A 21,117-nucleotide genomic window follows, 5' to 3' on the forward strand; every position below is an offset into this window, starting at 1 on the left:
AGTTCCTGCTTTGGCCCCGGTCTAATTCTACAGAGCCATCCACAGCTGACACTCTATATACTCATTGTATATGCGGTAGTATAGTGTCGTGGTTTGCAATCAAATGATGTGATCAGGCATCCTAACTTTACCAACTTACCTTGTGGATGATTACTTACTACTTGATTTTGAGCAAGTTACTTCTCTGTGCCTGAACTGTCTCATCTCTAACCTGAGGTGATGGCAATGCCTCCTGGTGGGGATATTCTCAAGTTTAAAGGGGACATCCGTATGCTAGAATAGAGCTTGTCACATTGGAAACATTCAATCAATGTTAGATACCATTACAGTTAATAATAATAGTAATCTAAATAACTTAGGAAACTAACAGTCAGTAGATCTAATTTCTCTATTTATAAAGTATTCTAAGGAAAGATGGCCAGCATGAAGGATCTTCATCCATTTATAGACAAGTTCATGTGGGAGCTCAAAACAGTTAAATTTGTTTTGAGTGAAAGCTTTGGAAGGCTTCTCCTCTGTATAAATTCTCCCTGAATCTCATGTCTTAAAAAACAGAGATTATACAACTATTGAGGAAGAAAAGTCCATGTATTCCTAGTTTTCCATTTATTTTTCAAAATGTAAATTATTTCCTTTAGGATACAGCTCTGTTGGCCTGTGCTAATTTCTGTGGTACTCTCGTATTAATTTCCGTGCCTCTCTGAATTAGAACTAATTTTTAAAACCTTGGTGCAGTGTTTTAATTGAGCTTCACCAGAACACCAAATTGCCTTCACTAGTGTTAGATCAGAGAGTCAATGGTGAGCAGCATGTATGGACTCACAGGGAGTATTTCTTAGAGAGTTAAAGGGTTGCCTTTTTCACTAATTGGCTAATTCACTTACTGTCCTTTGACTTCACATGTCGGGGGATCAAATCCATTAGAAGTATATTAGATCGACTTACCAAGGGATATGAATTTTTCTCCCTTCTTTATCCTCTTCAAGTAAATTAATAATAAATGTCCAGTCACCGAAATTATAACTCGCTCGAGGTTATTTTTACTGTGCTGAGCTATTTTCATAGTATATCTAGTCAAACTGGAAATTGGAAAAATTGGCTGCTAAGGGGATTTTTAAGCACAGTTTAATAATTCAGTTACCTGTACCCCGGGGCAAAATAAATAGCTAGCCGATTGCTTGTTGGCAAAGTCACAGCCCATTACATTATTTGAAACTTTAAATGTTCCTCCCCTTCTCCCGAAAATATTGGAATTATCTGTGGGAGAGTAAGGGGTTCAGGACATAGCTGTAGCATTGTTTCATTACCATACCTGCGTTTTCATCTTGGAGACCTGTGTAAGTTTGGTAATTCGTTTTGTTTTGCTTTTGTTTTTTGGAAGGAAGAAAAGAATAGAAGCAGACCCATTGCAAGTGGGCTACTGTTGTCTCCCCCAACTCTATACAGTAACTCTAGTGCCAGATATTAGATGAAAAAGGTTGCGGCTGTGAGCTTTAAACACAGCTAAATAAATGATCTCCAATATCTACTTAATATGAATTCCAAAGAGCAGGGCCAATGGTCACCTTTATCAACCAATTGCTTTTAATGTGGTGTTTTTGTTGTTGTTGTTCTTTTGTTTTTGCACCTATTTTGTGAGAGGCACTGTTCTCATCAGTTGTGACACATCAGTGAATGAAATTGCCAAAGATCTTTGCCACTTTAGGTCAGATTCCACTGCAGGGAGTGGGAATAGGATAGGAAAACAGACAATATATGACAGATTTAGTAAGTCATTCTTGGGGGATGTTAAAAAGTGATGCACACTATGGGAAGAGGAGACCAGGGCAAGATGAATCCAGAATAGGGGAAGTGGTTGCAGCACAGAGTGGTTTGGGTCTGGGATGTGGAAGTGCCACAGATATGGCATGAGGCACACCAGAGTAGGGCTGTCAAGGGGTGGGGAAATGAAGCTGCGTAGATTTCTATTTTCAGCAACGAAGACCTATCTAATATTAAAAATAAATATCTTTCTTCCCTTCTCCCACCTGCTTCAGTTCAATTCCTGGCTTTGTCTGACAGTGCTGGAGATGAAATAAATCATAAAGGAAATGACACAGCTGGACTGATCAGATCTTGAGATCTGCCTAATTTGAGCTCTATGGGTAGCATATTTCCCATTAATTGTCCTAATTCGGAGTGGACAGAGGAAGAAAGCTTAAGTGAAATATGCAGTTCAATTCAACAAGCTTTTATTGGTACCTCTTATTTGCCTAGAAAGGTTTTATTCAATTTAAGTGATACAAAGATGCAGAAATTCTTCTGGAGCTTTCACCTGTGTTGCAGAACGAACAACAGCTATATGAGTATCTGAAAAAAAAAAATGAGGCAATGCTAAGCAAATGTTGTATACATACAACATGAATGTATACATGCATTCAGGTGTGGAAAGGAATTATCACTGTAATCCGGAGTTGGGCCAAGGCTTTCTGGAAAAATGAGACCAAGATAGACCTTTGTCAGCTTGAGTGTGTTGGTGATGCAAGTGAAAGGGACGGGGGCATCCCACGAAGACACAGAAGCAGAAAGGTCAGAGCTCCTGGGATGGTTAAGGGAGAGGTCTGACCGGGGGACTTTATGATTAGGAGTAATTAGCCACAAGCCTAACATAAGGATCTCCACACTACAAAGTCTTGGAGGGGGGAGGCCACCCCTATTACACAGACTGCTGTAGTCTACCTAGAGACACAGACTGGACCAGAGGAGCCCAGTTACACGGGTGATTCTATTACCTTTCACCTTAGAAAGGAAAATGGAGACTCAAGATGATTACATCAATTACACGGATATATCCTACTAGTCTAAAAGTATGGCCTCACTTCTGTCACTATGGTCATAGGCTTTGGACTGGAGTAAGGAGAAAGTTTAAATACAGGTACTGATTTAGAGAGAGAGGAAGGAGAAAGGAAAAGGGGACAGTTGTTAGAAAGAAGACACCCATTGCCATCCCCCACCCCGCACCCCCCTCAGGGCAGGGTGCTGAGCAGGTGCTTTGGAAACGCTTTCCCAGGCAGCCCTCCGTGCTCAGCAGGCTCAGCAAGCGCAGGATACCACGGACGACTCCTCCTGCAGGCAGCCCCAGGAAGCGGGTCACTCTTCGCCAGCCATGAGCTCTGTCCACGTGGAGGGGAAAGGGTAGGGTGGGTCTTGAGGGCCTCTGCCTCCTCGGGTCAGGCCTTCCTCGATGCCTCCCCCCCCCTCCCAACCCACCCCCAAGTCGTGGACGGACCCTTCCGAGCAACCGCCGCTAGACCTCCCTAGCCGAGGAGCCTGCCCCCCGCCGAGGAGGCAGCCCCCCGCGGAGGAGCCTGCCCCCCTCGCAGCCGCCGCGAAGACCCGGAGAGGTGGAATTTCACTTCGAAACTCCGTGCGGCGCGAGGGCCAGCGCCGGGCATGCTCAGTAGGCGCGGCGCGTCTGGCGGCTGGTGGCGCGGCGCTGGCCCCGCGCGGAGGGCTCCAGGGCTGGCGCGGGAGTCCACCCCGCCTTCGCCGCCGCGGCTGCGGGCTTGCAGAAGGCCGAGCAGTAGCCGCCTCCGAGCGCCTCGCCCCTGCCCTGCTCCGCCCTCCTCCCAGCCACCGCCTCCTCCTCCTCCTCCTCCTCTTCCTCTCTCCATCTCTTCGGGAGGCGAAGCTGGTGCTGGCTTCTGCCCGCGCCCAGCGCCACAGACCGCTCTGCCAACCCAGCCAGGACCCGAGAATGAAACCCGGAGACCAGAAGACCCTCGGTGGTGGCTCTTTCTAGGCACACTTTGCCTGAAGTGGGGTCGCGGCGGAGTTCCTCCTCCACCGCTCCGTGCGAACACTATGCGGACCGCGGTCGGCTTCCCTGCGCTGTGCCTGCTTCTGAATCTTCACGCTGCAGGTAAGGGCTTGCGGGGCGCAGAGCCGGAGCTGTGGATGAGCTGGGAAACTGCACATGCTTGAGGACTCTAGGAAAAGCTTGCCTTGCCGAGGAAGCCGTAGAAAGCAGGACAGTACTGACGGGCAAGGGGTGAGGGAGTTTATGCACCTGTTGGAAGACTGAGGCTGAAAACTTAAGCTAAAACCGGCTCTTGATTTGTCCTTACCTCGTACGAATCATAGTGAACACTGTCAATAGGAGCACAGGTTTGCTTCCCCCTCCTTTCCCCTGCATCTAGACTCCCTGATCCTGTTTCTAGGCTATGCACTTGACTGCCAGTTTTTCAGGAGACAGACAAGACATCCTGCTGGATGTAACCTTTTCTACTGCAGCGGCTACATCCGTAAGGTCCCTGGGTTTAGCGAGAGCTCACAGAGATGCATTGGCTACAACCTGAAGGACCACATCTCCGCCCAAAAGATCGAAATACATGGTTCGCGTTAATGATGCCGCTCCAGGTTCCTTTGGCCCCTGCTCTTGTCACTCGAATTTTCTAAGCCAATAAGAGGGAGGAAAGGTTTAAAATAGGACCCTCTCTTCGCTTTCAGCATCGTGGTCAGCGTCCGAGGGCACCCAACAAAAACCCAGTCACAGTTTTAAGGCTGGCAACCCCCCGGGGTAGGCACTGTCCCTGGGACAGATTTGGTGAGGACTAGCCAAGAGTGACAGTGAGATTGCGCCCAAATATAAATATATTTGGTATCAGAACCGATATTAGATTTCGAATGGGAGTAAACCTTAGGGAGTACCTGGGGAATTTTATATGCAATGTCACTACAGATCCTGCTTTTTTGGGTACACGCAGCCTCTGTGTAATGCAAGGACTTGCTGGACGGAATCCTTTATCATTTTTACACACACGTACCAAAATAGAATATGGCAGAGATTTTAGGCACCCTACTGCGACAGCAGTTGTCCGTGCAGTAGCCCTGTAGCAAGCAAAGATTAGATATTTTATCCGAGTTTGCTTGTCACCCAGTCACACATTCATTCATTCCTGCAGCTCACATTTATTGAGCATGTATTATGCCCCAGGGATAATGAATAAAAATAATGGTTGCAAAATTACAATTCTTGTGGTCTCTTTTCAAAAGGAGTGGGTGAGTTCCTTTTCTATGTGTGCAGTAATGAGAGTGAAATATGGTACTTTCTTATTTCTAGCCCATGCTATTTTAGTGGATTGAACAAGTCATGCACAGAAATATTAAGTCTATAATTAAGTACACGTGTTAATTCTTATAACTATGATGTTTTATGGTGAAATTTTCAATAGTTCTTTGGTACCTTTTGAAAAGTAGCAAATAGCTATGACTTGGTCATTAAATTATTTGCAAACAACTGTAGTGCATCATTTTATTACCATATGCACTTCTTTAAATTTTGAAATTTGGAATGAAAAAATACACATTAGGTTGAATTTTATTTACATTATTATGCTTAATGGTAGCACTAAACATCCATTGCCAAAAAAAAAAAATTAAAGCCTCGATTCTTACAAGTTTAGGAATGATTTAGCTGATCTGTCAAAAATGTCAGTGTAATTTTTTTTAAACTAATGTATAAGACATTCTAAAGATTCCATTTAATATATCTTGAATAATTATAGCTTAAAAGTTATAATTAAACTGAAAACTAAGCAGGTGGAAATCATTTCTAAATTTATTGTAGGTGAACATTTGGGATGAGGAAAATAGAGAACTTTTGTTCATCAAAGGAGAAACCTAGGTTATACCTGGAGCTGTAGCCCTAGGTTATACCTGGAGCTCTGCCAAAGTGTGTATTACCAAAGACAAATCAATCCATCTCGACTTTGACTTCTTAATTTGAAAAAAAAAATGTTCATCCAATTTTAAATTAATAAGGCAGTGCAGTGATGGGCTATCATTTTCAGATTTCAATCGCAAGATGCTATATGGAAATTAATCATATTCATATTTAATATCATGCTTTTGATAGGTGTTTTTTCACAGCAGATTGCAAGTTTAATATTGTGGTTTTCTTGCCAGTTTCATTTTGAATGCATTTTAATTTTAAACAGCAATTTGTGGGTCACAAGCTGTCATCAGATTAAAATTCATCACAGCTATTTAATAACATTGTTAGGACTTTTCACTGGAACTGAAACAAACACATACTTTTTGATCTAAGCTCCTGTAGATTTGGGTAATGAGAAAGTGAGTGTGTGGGAGAACGAAGATCAAGAAGTCATTGATTTTGCTACTTGTTGAATATCTGAGTTTGCTTCTTTTACAGAAGACTCCTCTCAGGGTAGAAGTGGGCTTCATAAAGAAGCGGAATGAATTCTATCTTTCTGGTCCTCTTTACCGAAAAGCTAATAGGTCCATTTTGGTTATGCTCAGGGTGCCAGCAACTACTTTGTGCGGGTGGAAGTGATGACATGCTGGAACCCTTTAGGGATGGGAGAAATTGGCTGACAGGATGTGAGTGCTCTTCTCAGTTATACTAGGAACGGTTGTCTTACAGATGATCATTCTGCTAATAATGAGATAGCAGATTGTTTTCAACTTGAGTGCCATCTCCAATTATTTGGTTGTGATTGCCCAAGATACTGGGCAAAACAAGCAAGCAAATAAATAAGCAAAATAATAATAAGTAAGCAAGCAAATAAATAGTCATCAGCCTTGCTCAGTGGTCTCGATAGGGAAAAGTACTGTTTGTAATGTCTATGAGAACAAAAAGAGGAAGGGGTACAATACTGTGTAATTAACATCTCAGGGTAAAGTGATCCTAATAAATTACTGAGCATAGAGCTTGTTCAATAACCTGGACTCATCTCTTCCCAGAGCAGCTCATTTTCATAGATCTCCCTAACAAGGAAAGTTGTAGTTACTGTCCATCTACATGCTTACTATTCTGGTAAGAAAAAAGAAAACTAAGTGCCAGTAAATGTACATAGTATTTACTTTAAATAGTAAAGAGCCAGTTAACAGCCTAGTCAGGATGAAAGCCCATGTTTTCAGACCTGTGACTGTATACTATATGAAATCATATACTGGTTCCAATAGGAAAGGCCACCATTGAGTTAGTGGTGTCAAAGCCTTTTTACCTAGCTGTTCCCATTTTTTTTTTTAAAGATTTATTTATTTGAGAGGAAAGGGGGGAACGGGGAGGGGCAGAGGGAGAAAGAGTGAGAGAGAGAGAATCTCCAGCAAACTCCCCCCGCAGAGCACAGAGCCCCGTGTGGGACTCAGTCCCATACCCTGAGATCATGACTTGAAACAGAATCATGAATCAGGTACCTAACCTATTGAGCTACCCATGCTCCCCTAGCTATCCTTATTCTTTAGTCCTTCTGTGAACCAATGTAATACATAAACTTCAATTGCAAAGACTGCTTCAGGAATATCCAAGAAGCTGTGCCCCAATAATATTGATGGTACCCCAAGATCCACCAAAAGTTTCTTTCCTTCAGTGTTTTTTCTCTTTCTTTAACCGAAGAATGATATTCTGTTTGAGGAGATGATATGTTTATTGGGTAGTATTTTAGTTGCAAAGGAGTGAAGGTCTTGGAATATCTTGAAAATTCTCATGTAAAAGCCTTATTTTTTTCTAGTGGATGTTTTGCTAAAACACACAGAATGTGATTTCAGTGCATTACTCTCTGCCTAATCTTTGGAGAAGGTTCTTTCCAATTTTCACATTTTTCTTCCTATTGAGCATTCTGGATGGCACAAAGACTGCCTTTGCTGTATCTTCTGAAGATGCACCTTCTCTCTCAGAGAAATGCAGAGCCAAGTTTTCTAGTCTTTGAGAAAAAAGGATTCCTATGGTGAGGCCAAGAGGATCAGGGAAGTAATTTGCAGAAACATCACCCTCAAAAGGAAGGGTAGACTGATGGATAGGAAAATAATATGTTGTTCTTGAAGATTCCAAGATGTCTTCTCTCAGTGAATTCCACAGATTCCGTTTTCTTATTCAAAATCACTCAACACAATCCTTACACTAGCCCAGGTTCTGTCGTATTCTCTTCCCCCATTATCTTTCTGATATCATCTCTCATCACTTTATTCTTTTTTGTCTCTCTCCAGTCATACTGGTCTCCTTGCATTCTAAGAAAATTCCAGGGACTTGTTGCCCTCATCTGTTTTGCTTTCTCCTTTGCCTGAAACGCTCTTTCCCCAGTATCTCCATAGCTTAATCCATTAATTTTAGGCTCTTACTCAAATGTAACTTTCTCAGGGAGGCCCTCACCGACTATCCTATTTAATATTTCATCTTATTCCCCCCCCCAAACTACAATATCTCTTCCTGCTTTACTTTTTTCCCAGAGATTTTTCACCAACTTCCATTTCATGTATTTAACTTTCTTGCTCTGTTTATTGTGGTTTCCCCTTTTCCCGTTGAAATGTAAGCTCCTGGAAGGGCACAGATGTTTGTCTGTTTTGTTGTTTACTGCTGTGTCTGTTGCAGATCTTGCCCAGCCTAGCACCTGGGACAGTGCCTGGCATAAAAGCTACTAAAGATTTAAAAAGATACATTGAATAAATAGAAACAACACAGTGACGTTTCTGGTCTCCCTCTTTTACATTTAATTTCTTCTTGGCACCCATGCAAGACACACTTAGTCAACTTAGCTACCGCTAGAATGGACTTCAACAGAGCTCATTTATCTAAAACTCAGGTTTCTCCCTAGGAGCTCACATGCCCAGGGAACATACTGTCCCAAACAGACTTTTCTACCATTGTGAACTTAAGGGCAGCATGGAACGGGCTTGCTAGAGACCAGAACTACAGATCAGCTCAGTGGCAGAGTCCGAATTGATTGCCAGATGCTGTACAGCTCAGATGCCTGGCTGGTTCATTATATTTTCAGTTCTTAAATGCCTTATGCGTACATATAGGAATGGCTGTAGTGACATAAAAGGATTCATACAGCTAATTCACAAGAAGGATTTAAAGCCCTTGGACAAACCTATCTTCTTTCTTCTTTGGCACATAGGAGGCACACCTATATGTATGCTGAACATCACACACTCCTATCACCTTGGAGATTACATGTTCTATTGGAGACCATACCCTGCGTAGTGCCTTGTAAAAATTCTGGAAGGCATTGTCCACATTTGGCCTTCTCTTTTTTGTTTCTCATCTATTTTTCTACCAACTCGGTCCTCATCCTATCACCCAATTTGTGAGATTTTTAACGTAAGTAAGATATCTTTTTCTTACCAGTGAATATTTTCTTACAGCATTTATTCAATTTGATCTCTTTCTGATTTTGAAAGTTCTCCTCACTGATTTCCACTGGATAACTACTGCTTTTTGGCTTCCCTCTTATTTCTCCAGCCATCCCTCAGTTTGTACTGTTAGGTCTTCCACTGAGTAGTGTTTATGGTTCGTGCTTTCTAGAGTTTATGCGCTGCATTTTTTAAAAGTTTTTATTATTTTTTAAAATTTCTTTTCAGTGTTCCAGAATTCATTGTTTATGCACCACACCCAGTGCTCCATGCAATACCTGCCCTCCATAATACCCACCACCAGGCTCACCCAAACCCTCACCCCCCACCCCTCCAAAACCCTCAGATTGTTATGCACCACCTTTTATGTCCCTCTCTGTACAATCTCCCTAGGAGTTACCAGATATCCCATGATCATCTTATATTTATCTGTTCTACTCAGCATAACTGTCACAATTGCTCTTATTTCTGTATTTCCTATTATTGTGAATAACACTAAGATCCCCCACAATCACCCAAGCCTGAAACCGTTAACTCATCTTGGACCCCTTCTTTGCTGCTTTCATCCCTAAGGGCCCCAAGTCTTCTCCACTTTCCGTGTTCACATCCCTGCCTTATTTCTCATATAGTAACTTACTTTATTTCTCATATAGTAACTTATGTTATGATCCTCTTATCAAATCCATCCCTCATGAAAATGCCAGAAGTAAAACTCTAAAAACAAAAAAGACCTGCTCATGTTCTTCCCTTATAAAATTATTTAATATAGTTATTTCCTTCTTCCTTAAAATAAAACTCAAACTCATTAACAGGGCAGAGTCTTCGACTCTCAGGTCTTTCCTGATTCCATTTCCTGGAACTGTACTTGTTGCCTCTTATGCCATCAATAAATGTTCAATGAATGAATAAATATATTCCGGATGTATTAGGCAAAATAAATTCTAACAAATTAAATTACATTGATGAAGAGATTACAGCTCATCTTCATAACCGTAAAGAGTAGAATTGATTTTGCTACTGCTCCCTCAATCCAATTTACTTGTATTGGTTACAGAGAAATGAAAATGGGGGAGAAAAGCTTTCATTTAAACATAGTCTCTAGGATAAGTTTGTGCACCATGGGCATGATGATAGTTGGAGTGGAGTTGTGTATGAACCTTCGCCTAGTTAGACATTGCTATAGGAGTTTCTAGTATTAGAGGGATGGGAATAAGGTGAATGTCTTTATTTTAGATCAAGGAATTACATAGGATACATAGCATGATAGCTGTGGCTAAGGAATAGACCCAGAACTCTGACCTCTGATTGCTGACTGGTCATCATCTCTCTTGGAAGAGCAAATATGAGCCACTTACCCATTTATAATCAGGTGGGAGTATGAATCAGTGGGTATAATATATCAAGACCCCCAGTAATCCAATTCTCCTTCCCTCCCCCAAACAAAAAAACAAACCATCACAGAAAATTTGGGAATATTCAGATGGTTGTGTACATTTTCTTTCTCTCTTTTTATGTGTAGACAAAGTGTTTATAGAACCATAACGTTTTGGGATACGACACATTTTTTTTCTGATAGAAAAACACTACACCTAAAGGGAGACATACTTATATCTGAAGAATGGAGACTAGTTTATGAATTATAAAAAGTCATGTTTTATAAGATGATGGGCTCACACATCAAAACCCATTTATTGCCATTAGTACTAATGATTACATGGATGTCGTGTTTTATGGTAAGTTTATTGTTAAATCTTTAAATATTTATTGTTTACAAAGTCAAATTTAAAAGGTAGAGAAAGCCATTTTTCCCTTTAAAAGGGGATTTTGAAAGATCCTACTTGGCCTATAAGTGCATTCTTCATTTTTAAGGCACTTACAAATGCTGACACACTCAGAGTTACATTGATATTTCCCAGCATAAAAGATTTTAATAGCTTTGAAAAAAATACTTAATGGTAAATTATTATTTTAAGATCAAATGTCCTAATTCCTTTTTCTCAAATAACGTCACCATAAAGTGTCTGTTATAGCGATGATATTTGCCACAGAACGACAATTAGCAAATTTATATTGTAAACATTATTAGCACTTCCCATTTAAATAATTTTTTACTCGTAAAGCACCTGAGACTTTCCTCATAATCAAATCTCATTTGATTTCAAGTTATGAAGATGTTGGTGTCCGTTAAAATTGCAGGCACATGGGCCAAAACCAAAGCAAAAGTAACTGTTTACATGATGCAGCAATCTAGATCAGTATGTTTAATTGCACTGAAGTAAATGCCAAGTTCAGTGAGGACATGAATTATTTTTTCCCTAGTTCAGACCTGAAGCAGTGTCCACATCCTGATTTAAATGTGCAGAGTGGATTAAGGCAGCTCTAAACTACTCTCCTTGGAAAGGAGCACAAAATGAACATGGAGTGAGAGTGTCTCACGGGGCTATAGAGGCGGGTGCAGAGCAACTGTAGTAACGCCCCAACTGCTGATGGACCCTGGCGGGGAAATCAAACACTATCGTAACTCCCATCACTAGGTTACCGGGAAAGATGCCCAAAACAAAGAGGGCCGAGCATCAGATGAAGTGTTAGTTTGAAAGGCCATCAACCCATCGATATGAAGGTGTGGTTTTAAGTTATAAGCAATTCCCTTTCTTGGCCTTGTTGTCAGGACTATGTATTTTTATTCTCCCTGGAAGAAAATGAAATAGCTTAAGGAGAGGAGTTAAGAGAAAATTGAAATAAAGGGGGGGTGGGGAAATGCCGTATTTTTAGATAACCTTTAGCAGAACACCGTAGTAGTTAAGAGCACGGACGTTGTGACAGGTTTCCAGTCCACACACGATCACTTTCCAGCTCTGTACACTTAGGGCAATCACTTAATCCTTCTAAGCCTCAACTTTCTCTTTATTTTTATTATTTATTTTTTAAATTTCTTCTTTTTAGAAGGGAGGTTACATCCTATACAACCGTAGAGTTATTGTTGTGTGTTAAACAGGACAATGTATGTAAACTGCACGGTCTTAGTAAGCGCCATGTAAGAGCTAGGTATTATCTGATTAGGGGTAGGAGAGGTCAGGTGACGAATGGCTAACAGGTATCTGGGAGCACTTTCTACTCCAGGTAAGAATAGCTGTTAATGGCATGGTCCTTCCCTAGAAGGTGTTCATTTTTCAACGAAGTATGACAGAGCAGTGCGTTAGACCAGTGAGGTTAATTTCAAATGCTGAAGGAAAGGACTGAGACAGAATGGAATGGAAGTGTGGACTTAGGGGCCTACCAAGTGCCCTCCAAATCCCTAAATGCGGGCAGAGGAGACCAGGGCGGGGATCTCTTCAAGTGGCCACTGGCGACCTCCTTTCTCACTTTTCTCCTGTCCTGATATCCAGGCATTTATATCTCTGTAATATCATTACTATAACAGTATTTTAATTTTTGTATTTTCTAATGTTCATTTTGCTATGTTTTAACATAATTCTTAATCTGTGAAAATTATTCTTGAAATACTTATTTTTTTCTTTGTTTTGCCATTGGATCCCAGTTTTCAAGTTATCTGGAGAACTCTACTATAAAAATGATGGAAATGGAGCACAGGGGTGGCTCAGTTGGTTAAGTATGGACTCCTGGTTTCTGCTCAGGTCATGATCTCAGGGTTGCAAGGTGGAACACTTTGGGCTCCTTGCTCAGCGGAAGTCTGCTTGCTATTCCCTCTTCCTTTCTCTCTGCCCCTCTCCCGCACTCACAAGCACACACACACTCTCTCTCTCTAAACAAATAAAATCTTTTTAAAAAATGATGAAATAGTTTATAATCTCCATAACTATACATAAATAACATTTTAGTTGTTTGTATAACAATAAGTGAAGTAGGAAAGATTTTACAAATGTCCTGCTTCATTACTCAGTAAGTGCATGTGGAACTCAATTCCTACGATTTCTGCAAAGGCTAGTATTTCTCAGCTTCCCAGCCACAAGTCATTTGTCTCTGCTTCAGCGTTTCCCCAGAGAGCATATCTTGATGAAGTTCTTCTCTTAATGGCGGTATAGAATTTAAGAGATAGTGGTACTCACTCCTGTGGACCTCTCCTGTAAACATCCTTGAGCTCAGTTCTTCAGGAACTGGGGGGCATCTGACTGCATCTATCTGAACTGACATAAATCTCACTTCCTCCGGCAGAGTCTGAGTCCAGTGCTCTCGACCCCATCCCTTCCTTATGACTTCTGTCTAGTCACATTGTCCCAAAGGGTACTGTCCTAATTGTATTATGTTCCACTCTGTAACATATACTTATCAGATGAAAAATAACTTTATTAAAGCTGGGCAGAGATCAAGAAACATGAAACTTGCTCATTGTAATTTTGCCACCGGCACGTGGCGCCCAGTGGATTTTTCCTGAAATGACAGTCACTTCTAGGGGCGCCTGGGTGGCTCAGTTGGTTAAGTGGCTGCCTTGGGCTCAGGTCATGATCCTGGGGTCTTGGGATGGAGCCCTACATCGGGTCACTGCTCAGTGGGGAGCCTGTTTCTTCTTCCTCTCCCTCTGCCTGCCACTCTGCCTACTTGTGCTCTCTCTGTCAAATAAATAAAAATCTTTAAAAAAAAAAAATGACAGTCACTTCTTCTGTGACCCCTGAATAAAGCTTGCCATTGCATAGCTCAATGTTGGGTAGATAAGATAAATAAGAAGAAGTAAGTAGTTACAATGGGTTAGAAGTGGGAAAAGGAACTACATTTTCTAATGGAATATTTGAAGAAATGTGAAGGAGTGTTTATATCAATAAATATGCAGAAAAAGTTTATAAGAAGCTTTAATTAAAATCATTCCTTATTCTTGTACAGTTCCGATCCTCTTCTATATAGAAAAGAATAGAGCCAACCCTATGAAAATAGACTAATGACTTTAGTATTTAAAAAATTTTCTTCTTATAGACAGGCTAGGTACATCACTGGTCAAACATATGAAACATTTAAATAGTCTTAGAGAATGACCCAGCACCTTCTTGTGGGGTTATGTTTTCACATCCTAGAAACCAGTACACAGACTAGATTTTAGGAAAACCATTCCTAGAAGGAGCTGTTGCTTCCATGACAAGCTCCTCCAAGTCTTCTGGGGGCAGATGGCCATATTGGTTTACAGTTTTTATAAATTCAATCACTATCTTGCAGAAACTCTCATTTCTCGTTATTTTTATTTTTTTGCTCTTTATAATTGCTCATTTGAAGATGGACCTCTTTTTTAGTCTAGTTGGTTGTTTGTTGTCAGGATATAAAACAAAACAAATGTTTGTATCTATAAATATATACATACATACATATATGTATGTCATTAGAATGTAACTAAGACACACAAACTGAATTTTATAAAACTGGTGGCACAGATACAGCCATAATGGACTCTTTCCATGTAACTTTCTATTAAAAGACCATAGGGTTGGTCATATGTTATAACTGGGACGTTATCCTAACCGACCTCAGTTGTCACATGTCAGGAAGCCCGCAGTATTCTTCAGGAAGATTCAGGGCTGTTACTGTGGGTCTTTATAGCTGGAGATGAGTACTATGGTGACATCTTGTGTTAACCACTTACCATTGGAATTACAGAACAACTGCAAGAATATTTTTAATATTAACCTCCTTACATCCAAGGATGTTGTTTCTGGAAATCCCTGCCCCTTTAAGGATTGTTCTCTTATTGTACTTGGTCTATTCATCTAATTGATTAGACCCAGAGAAAAGTAGTTGTTAGTCATAGTATACATTGGACATTTGGAAAGAACGGTGGTGAGAGCTGAATGATACACCTACTGCCTGGAAATAGAATGTGAAGAAAGTGAAAAACAACCTTCTGAGTCCTTCTGATACATGAGTGTTTATGCTATGTATGCAATTTTGTTCTTTTTGGAAAAATTCTAAGTCGTAATAAAACATTATAAACTGGAACTTACATAAAGTCTGGACATTTGTTGTCTTAAATTTAAAAGAAAGGTAAAAAAATCACAAATTTCAGAGGATACAAAGTAATAAATTACAAAGAGTCACTGTATATTGTGTAATATATAAGTTGTGCTCGGTAAGAAAGGGTTTTGAAGATGCAACAAGAGCTTTGATGATAAGATATATGGAGGAAAGCAGAGTCCATCAAGGAGAACTGGATGCTATTAGCAATCTTAGCTGTCCTACATGAAGCAAAATCATCATAATAATATCTCATTAAATCAGAAGAAATGAGGAAAGGGAGTATAACTGTGAAGCTTTACCTGTAACTTCTTAATTTTCTGTGTGGAAAAATAAGTGTACTTGTTTATTGTGGTTATGGAAAAATGTATCTCTTTAGAAAAAAATCAGCATCAGACAAAATCCAATTGAATTGGTACTTCTCTTTTCTTGAAGCCCAGCACATGGTAATCTAGCTGTAGATCTACAAGAACCACTTTGATTCTCTGATGAGAAACTGAGGTTCAGCTGTGAGGAGACTTACTCAAGTTCACATAGATGGTGGTGGTGAGGGATGTCTTGCGTTAGACTCTAGGTCCCTTACCTCCTAGACCATTGCTTTTTTTTAAAAAGTATTTCTTTTCTTTCTGACTACTATTAATAGGCATCTGCTAGATAAGCTTTTGCTAGCACTCCTGTGTATTTTTAACTTTTTCTGAGAGGCATTTACAAATCAAAGGAGAGCCTCATCGTTTCTCTTGTAGAAATTCCCAGGGGACTTCCCTGATGTTATCCATTTATATCTACTTTCTAGAGACAAAAGTGTTGGCAATGGTTTAGAAACAATGATTATCCTTTCACAGAATGATCAGAGAACGAAGTTGCCTTTTTTCAATTGTTCACCTTTTCAGGTCTCTAGAGAACATGGCTTCATCCTTTTGTTCCTTTCACAAGTTACTGACTCTGATTTAAGCATTTGCTATACAAGGGTTTATCCTGAGACGGTGCAGGCAAGGTCATTCTATCTACCCTGTGCATTTACGAATTACCAACACTGAATCTGAACTATTGAATCCTAACATACTCTAACTTAATGTTGTAATTTCATCCATTCCTCTCTCTTAAAGATTTCTTCAAAGATTACCAAGGTCTGTCCAAAATGAAATTTAAATCATGGAATTTTATGACCATCCAAACTGGCTATTCGCATGTTAAATGTTGGTTCTGTGGTCAAAGTACTTACATTTTAAGTGCAGATGACTATCTTTGACAAGCTGTTTACTAAACATTCTGTGAGACACTCTCTCCCTTCTGGACTAAGACAGACTGAGTTCTCTGTGGAGATGAGGAATCCTCCTACACATATCAACTTTATCTGCCAGGTCTTTATATTAACTGTTTCAGTCTTTCTCCATTTGCCTGAAGCTTACCAGCTTTCCTCTCTTGTCCTCCCTTTTATGAGATGACTTCCCTTCTACAGGAAGAAAAGAGAAACCGTCAGAAGAAAATTTGTTCAACCTCTACCACCAGATCCCTTCACATTCCAGATTTTCCCATCTTACCCTCTCCCTCCTGTTGTAGCTGAAGAAATACCTTCCTCCAACCCCAGGTTCATCCCCCTGCCTATACTGTGGATCCCAACTCCTCCAATCATGAGGGAAAGCAGATCTTACCTGCTTTCCCCTATATATTCAGCCACTCCTCAACTGACTCTTCCTTTTAAGGAATAAAAGTGCTCAAATCTTTCCTATGTTGAAAAAACCAAATCCCTCAACCCTACTCTCCTTTCCTGATCACACACTGACCTTGTCATTCTCTTATCACACCTAAAGCTGTTTGAAGAGTTGTCCACGTTGTTGTTCCATTTTATCTCTCACTTTCCAATCCATTTAAATCTAGCTTTCTCCCAAATACACACTGAAATTACCTTCTATAAATTTATCCATCATTTTTTAACTATATATATATATAGATTTGCAGTCAGAGAGAAGATGCTTTGATACAGTTTTCAGTTAAGAAGTAGCTTACAAAACATAGTATAATCTGTTGACTTCTTTGAGTGTATGGTTGTATGACTTTTAACACATATATAGATTCATGTAATTACTACCACAATACATAAAAGGTCAGTCATCCCCTGGAAATCCTTCATGCTATGTCCCCCACCCCCGGCCCCTAAATACTGATAATCATTGATTTGCTTTCCATCGCTGTAGTTTGTATCTTTTCAAGAATGTCATGTAATGGAATCATACAGCATGTGATGTTTTGTGACTGTCTTCTTTCACTCAGCCTAATGTCCTTGAGATTCAGCCAAGTTGAATGGATACATAGTTCATTACTTTTTTTTGATGAGTAATAGTCCAAAGTACAGATGTGTCAAAGTTGACCCACTTATGCATTGAAGAACATTTGAGTTGTTTCCATTTGTGGCCAATTATGACTAAAGCTTGCAGATTTTTGTGTGAATATAAGTTTTTATTTTTCTAGGGTAAGTATGTAGAAGTGGGATTGCTGGTAAATGTACGTTTAACTTTATAAGAAAAGTGCCAGACTGTTTCCGTAGTGGCTTTGCCATTTTGCATTCCAACCAACAAAGTATGAAAATTCTAGTTCCTACAGAAACTCTCCAGCACTGAGAATTGTTGGTCTTTTTCATTTTAACAATTCTAAGAGGTGGGTAGTGGTATCACATTACAATTTTAATATATATATTTTTTATTGGCTAATAGGATTGAGCAAATTTTCATGTACCTGTTTGTTATTTATGTATTCTCTTTGACAAAGTGTTCAACCATTTTTAAATTGGCTTGTTTTCTTACTATTGAGTTTTGAAAGTTCTTTATATTTTTTGATTACACATCTTTGCTGGATATGTGGTTTACAATTATTTTCTCCCACTCTGTAGCTTGCCTTTTCATTCTCTTTACAACTGTCTTTTACAGAGCAAAAATTTCAAAATTTTGGTCTGGTCCAGTTTATCGGTTTTTGGTTTTTTTTTTTTTTTTCATTTATAAATTGTGATTTTGGTGTGCTATCTAAGAACTCTGTGCCTAACCCTAGGTAATGAAGATTTTCTCCTATCTTCAAAAAGTTTTAAAGTTGTGTTACGGGATTTTTTTTTTCCATCGGTGCCCATGGTTCTTGGTATGCTGCTTGGAAGAATGAAGAGGCAGACCAGACAGAGTGTTGGGCAGAGTAAGGTGTGTTGAGAGATGGTAAAGTCATAGTACAAAACTGCTGAGAAGGGAGGGTGCCGGAGAGGGTTGCCACTGGAGTTCCTAAGTCTGTGGGTTTTTTGGGCTCCTTGGAAGGCTGCTTTAATCTGATTAATTCTCCCTTTGCCTATCATCCAATTTGTTTTTTGCCACCGATCTATCACATGGGAAAGGTAGGAGAGCTCCTTCCAGGATGCTGTAAAATCCTTTTAAAGGTGGTTTCCTCTTAGAGCAGGGACTCATTGTCTCTGCCTGCTTGCCTTCCAACTATCCTTCTTCAGTTGTAATAATACACTTAATCTGTGATCTCTTTTGAGTTAATTTTTACGTAAGGTGTGGGTTCAGATAAAGGTTCATTTTGTTGCATATGGATGTACAACAGTTCCAATGTCATTTTGAGAAGACAATCCTTCTCTGTTGTTTTTGCATTTTTCAAAAATCAAATGGTGTATTTTGTCTCATCTGTTTTTGAATCTCTATTTTGTTCCATTGAACTTTATCTATTCCTTGCCAATACACACTATCTTGATTGCTGTAGCTTTTTACTGAGTCTTAGAATTGGGCAGTATTAATCTTCCTTTCATTTTAAGTATTGTTTCAGCTATTCTCTTTATATTGACTTTCTTTTTAAATTTTAGAATGAGCATAACTATGTCTATTTAAACATTCTGTTGGGATTTTTGCTTTAATTGGGGATAATTGACACCATTATGTAGTCTTAAAATTCATGAACAGGGTATGCCATTCTATTTATTTAGGTCTTCTTTGATTTGTTTTCCAGGATTTCATAGTTTTTAGTATGGATATCCTATAAATAATCTGTTAGATTCACACCTAAGTATTCTATTTTTGGGAATGGTTATAAATTTTTATAAAATTTCAATTTTCTGTTGAACGCTGCTAGTTTTTAGAAATGCCATTGGCTTTTGCAGAATGACTTTGTATTCTACAACCTTACTAAATTCACCTATGAATTCTAGGAAGATTTTGGTGGATTCCCTGGGATTTTCTACATAGATAATCATGCCCTCTGCAACTAGAACAGTTTTATTTCTTCTCTTCCAGTATGTATGCCTTTCACGTCTTCTCTTTGTCTTATTGCACTGACTAGACTTTTAATACAATGTCATATAGAAGTGGTAAGGGATCATAGTTGCCTTCTCCTCTATTGTGATATGGCAAGTAAGCATTCAGTTTTTCACTATTAAGCACAATGTTAGCTGTGGGTTTTAGTGTAGGTGACTTTTTCTTTATTTTTATTTTTTAAGAATTTCATAAAACATTTTTATTTTACTAAACTTTTTTTTTTTTTAAAGATTTTTTATTTATTTATTTGACAGAGAGAGATCACAAGTAGGCAGAGAAGCAGGCAGAGAGAGAGAGGAAGGGAAGCAGGCTCCCCGCTGAGCAGAGAGCCCGACGCGGGACTCGATCCCAGGACCCTGAGATCAGGACCTGAGCTGAAGGCAGCGGCTTAACCCACTGAGGCACCATTTTACTAAACTTTTTACGTAATCGCTCCACCCAACGTGGAGCTCAAATTCATGACGCTGAGATCAGGAGCCACATGCTCTCCTGAGCCCGCCAGGCATCTCATTATAGATGCCTTTTTGAAGGAAATTCTCTTCTATTTCTAGTTTGCCTAGGTTGTTTTTAAATTTTTTTTTTAATCTTTTGAACTATGAATAGATACAAATGTTGTCAAAGGCTTTGTCTGCATCAATTGCTATGACAATGTTGTTTTTCTTCTTAGACTGTCAACCTGGTAGATTATGTTGATTGCTTTTCAAATATTGAAGAGGCCTTCCATTCCTAGGATAAACCCCATTTGGTTATGGTATATTATTCATTGTATTATTTCTGCATTCAATTTCCCAATATTTTGTAGAGAATTTTTGCATTTGTGTTCAAATGCAAAATGAATATGTTGAGCAATATTGGTCTATGGTTTTCTTTTTAGTACTGTCTTTCTCTGTTTTTGTTTCAGTATAATTTTGGCCTCAAAAAATGATTTGTGGAGTGTTCCTTTTCTATTTTCTGACAGAGGTTATGTGAAATTGATATTATATTTTTCTTTAGATGTCTGGTAGAACTTGCCAGTAAAACCATTTGATCCTGAAGATTTTTTTTTTTTTCAAAAATAATTTTATGTAGAAATTTAATTTCTTTTATGAAGTTAGGACAGTTTGAAATCTTATTTCATCTTGGGTGTGAGTTTCATTAGTTTGTGGTTTTTGAGGAATTGATCATTTCATCTAAGTTGTTGGATTTACATGCAAAGAATGATTCATAGTATTTCCTTATTATCCTTTTCATGTCCACAGGGTCTGTAGTGATAGCCTTCCTTTTATCTGATATTAATAATTTGAGTTTTCTCTATTTCTTTGTGAGTTTTGCTAGTTTTATCAGTTTTTCTCTTCTCAGAGAATCAGCTTTTGTTTCACTGATTTTTCTTTATTTTCCTATTTTCAATGTAATAATTTCTGTTTTAAAATTTTTAATTTCATTCTGCATGTTTAGCATTTATTCTGAGGTTTTTATTTTTGTTTTGTTTAGTTTCTTAAAGTGGAAGCTCAGATTATTGATTTGAAAGCTTTCTTCTTTTCTGTTAAAGTCATTTAATGCTGTAGATTCTCCTCTAAACAGTGCTGCTTCAATTACATCCCACAAATTATGATGTTATATTTTCATTTCAGTTCAGTTCAAAACATGTTCTAACTTAGTAATTGTTTTTTGACCCAAGGATATTTAGAAGTATGCTGTTTAATTTCCAAGTGCTTGGAAAGATTCTTGTTTTCTATTATTGATTCTTAGTTTAATTTTATTATGGTCA

At 39.1% G+C, this 21,117-nt stretch overlaps 1 protein-coding gene across 1 annotated transcript in view; it reads left to right on the forward strand.

Moving 5' to 3' along the window:
- The first annotated feature begins 3,649 nt into the window (after nt 1-3,649).
- PTPRR (protein tyrosine phosphatase receptor type R) overlaps nt 3,650-21,117 on the forward strand; it is a 235,479-nt gene continuing 218,011 nt past the window's right edge. The window contains exon 1 of the mRNA XM_044228655.1: nt 3,650-3,901. Within this exon, the coding sequence (XP_044084590.1) occupies nt 3,844-3,901 (58 nt within the window). The 5' untranslated portion in view covers nt 3,650-3,843. The remainder of the gene's footprint in view (nt 3,902-21,117) is intronic.

This window comes from Neovison vison, chromosome 12 (assembly GCF_020171115.1).
Source record: "Neovison vison isolate M4711 chromosome 12, ASM_NN_V1, whole genome shotgun sequence".
Lineage (NCBI taxonomy): Eukaryota > Metazoa > Chordata > Mammalia > Carnivora > Mustelidae > Neogale > Neogale vison.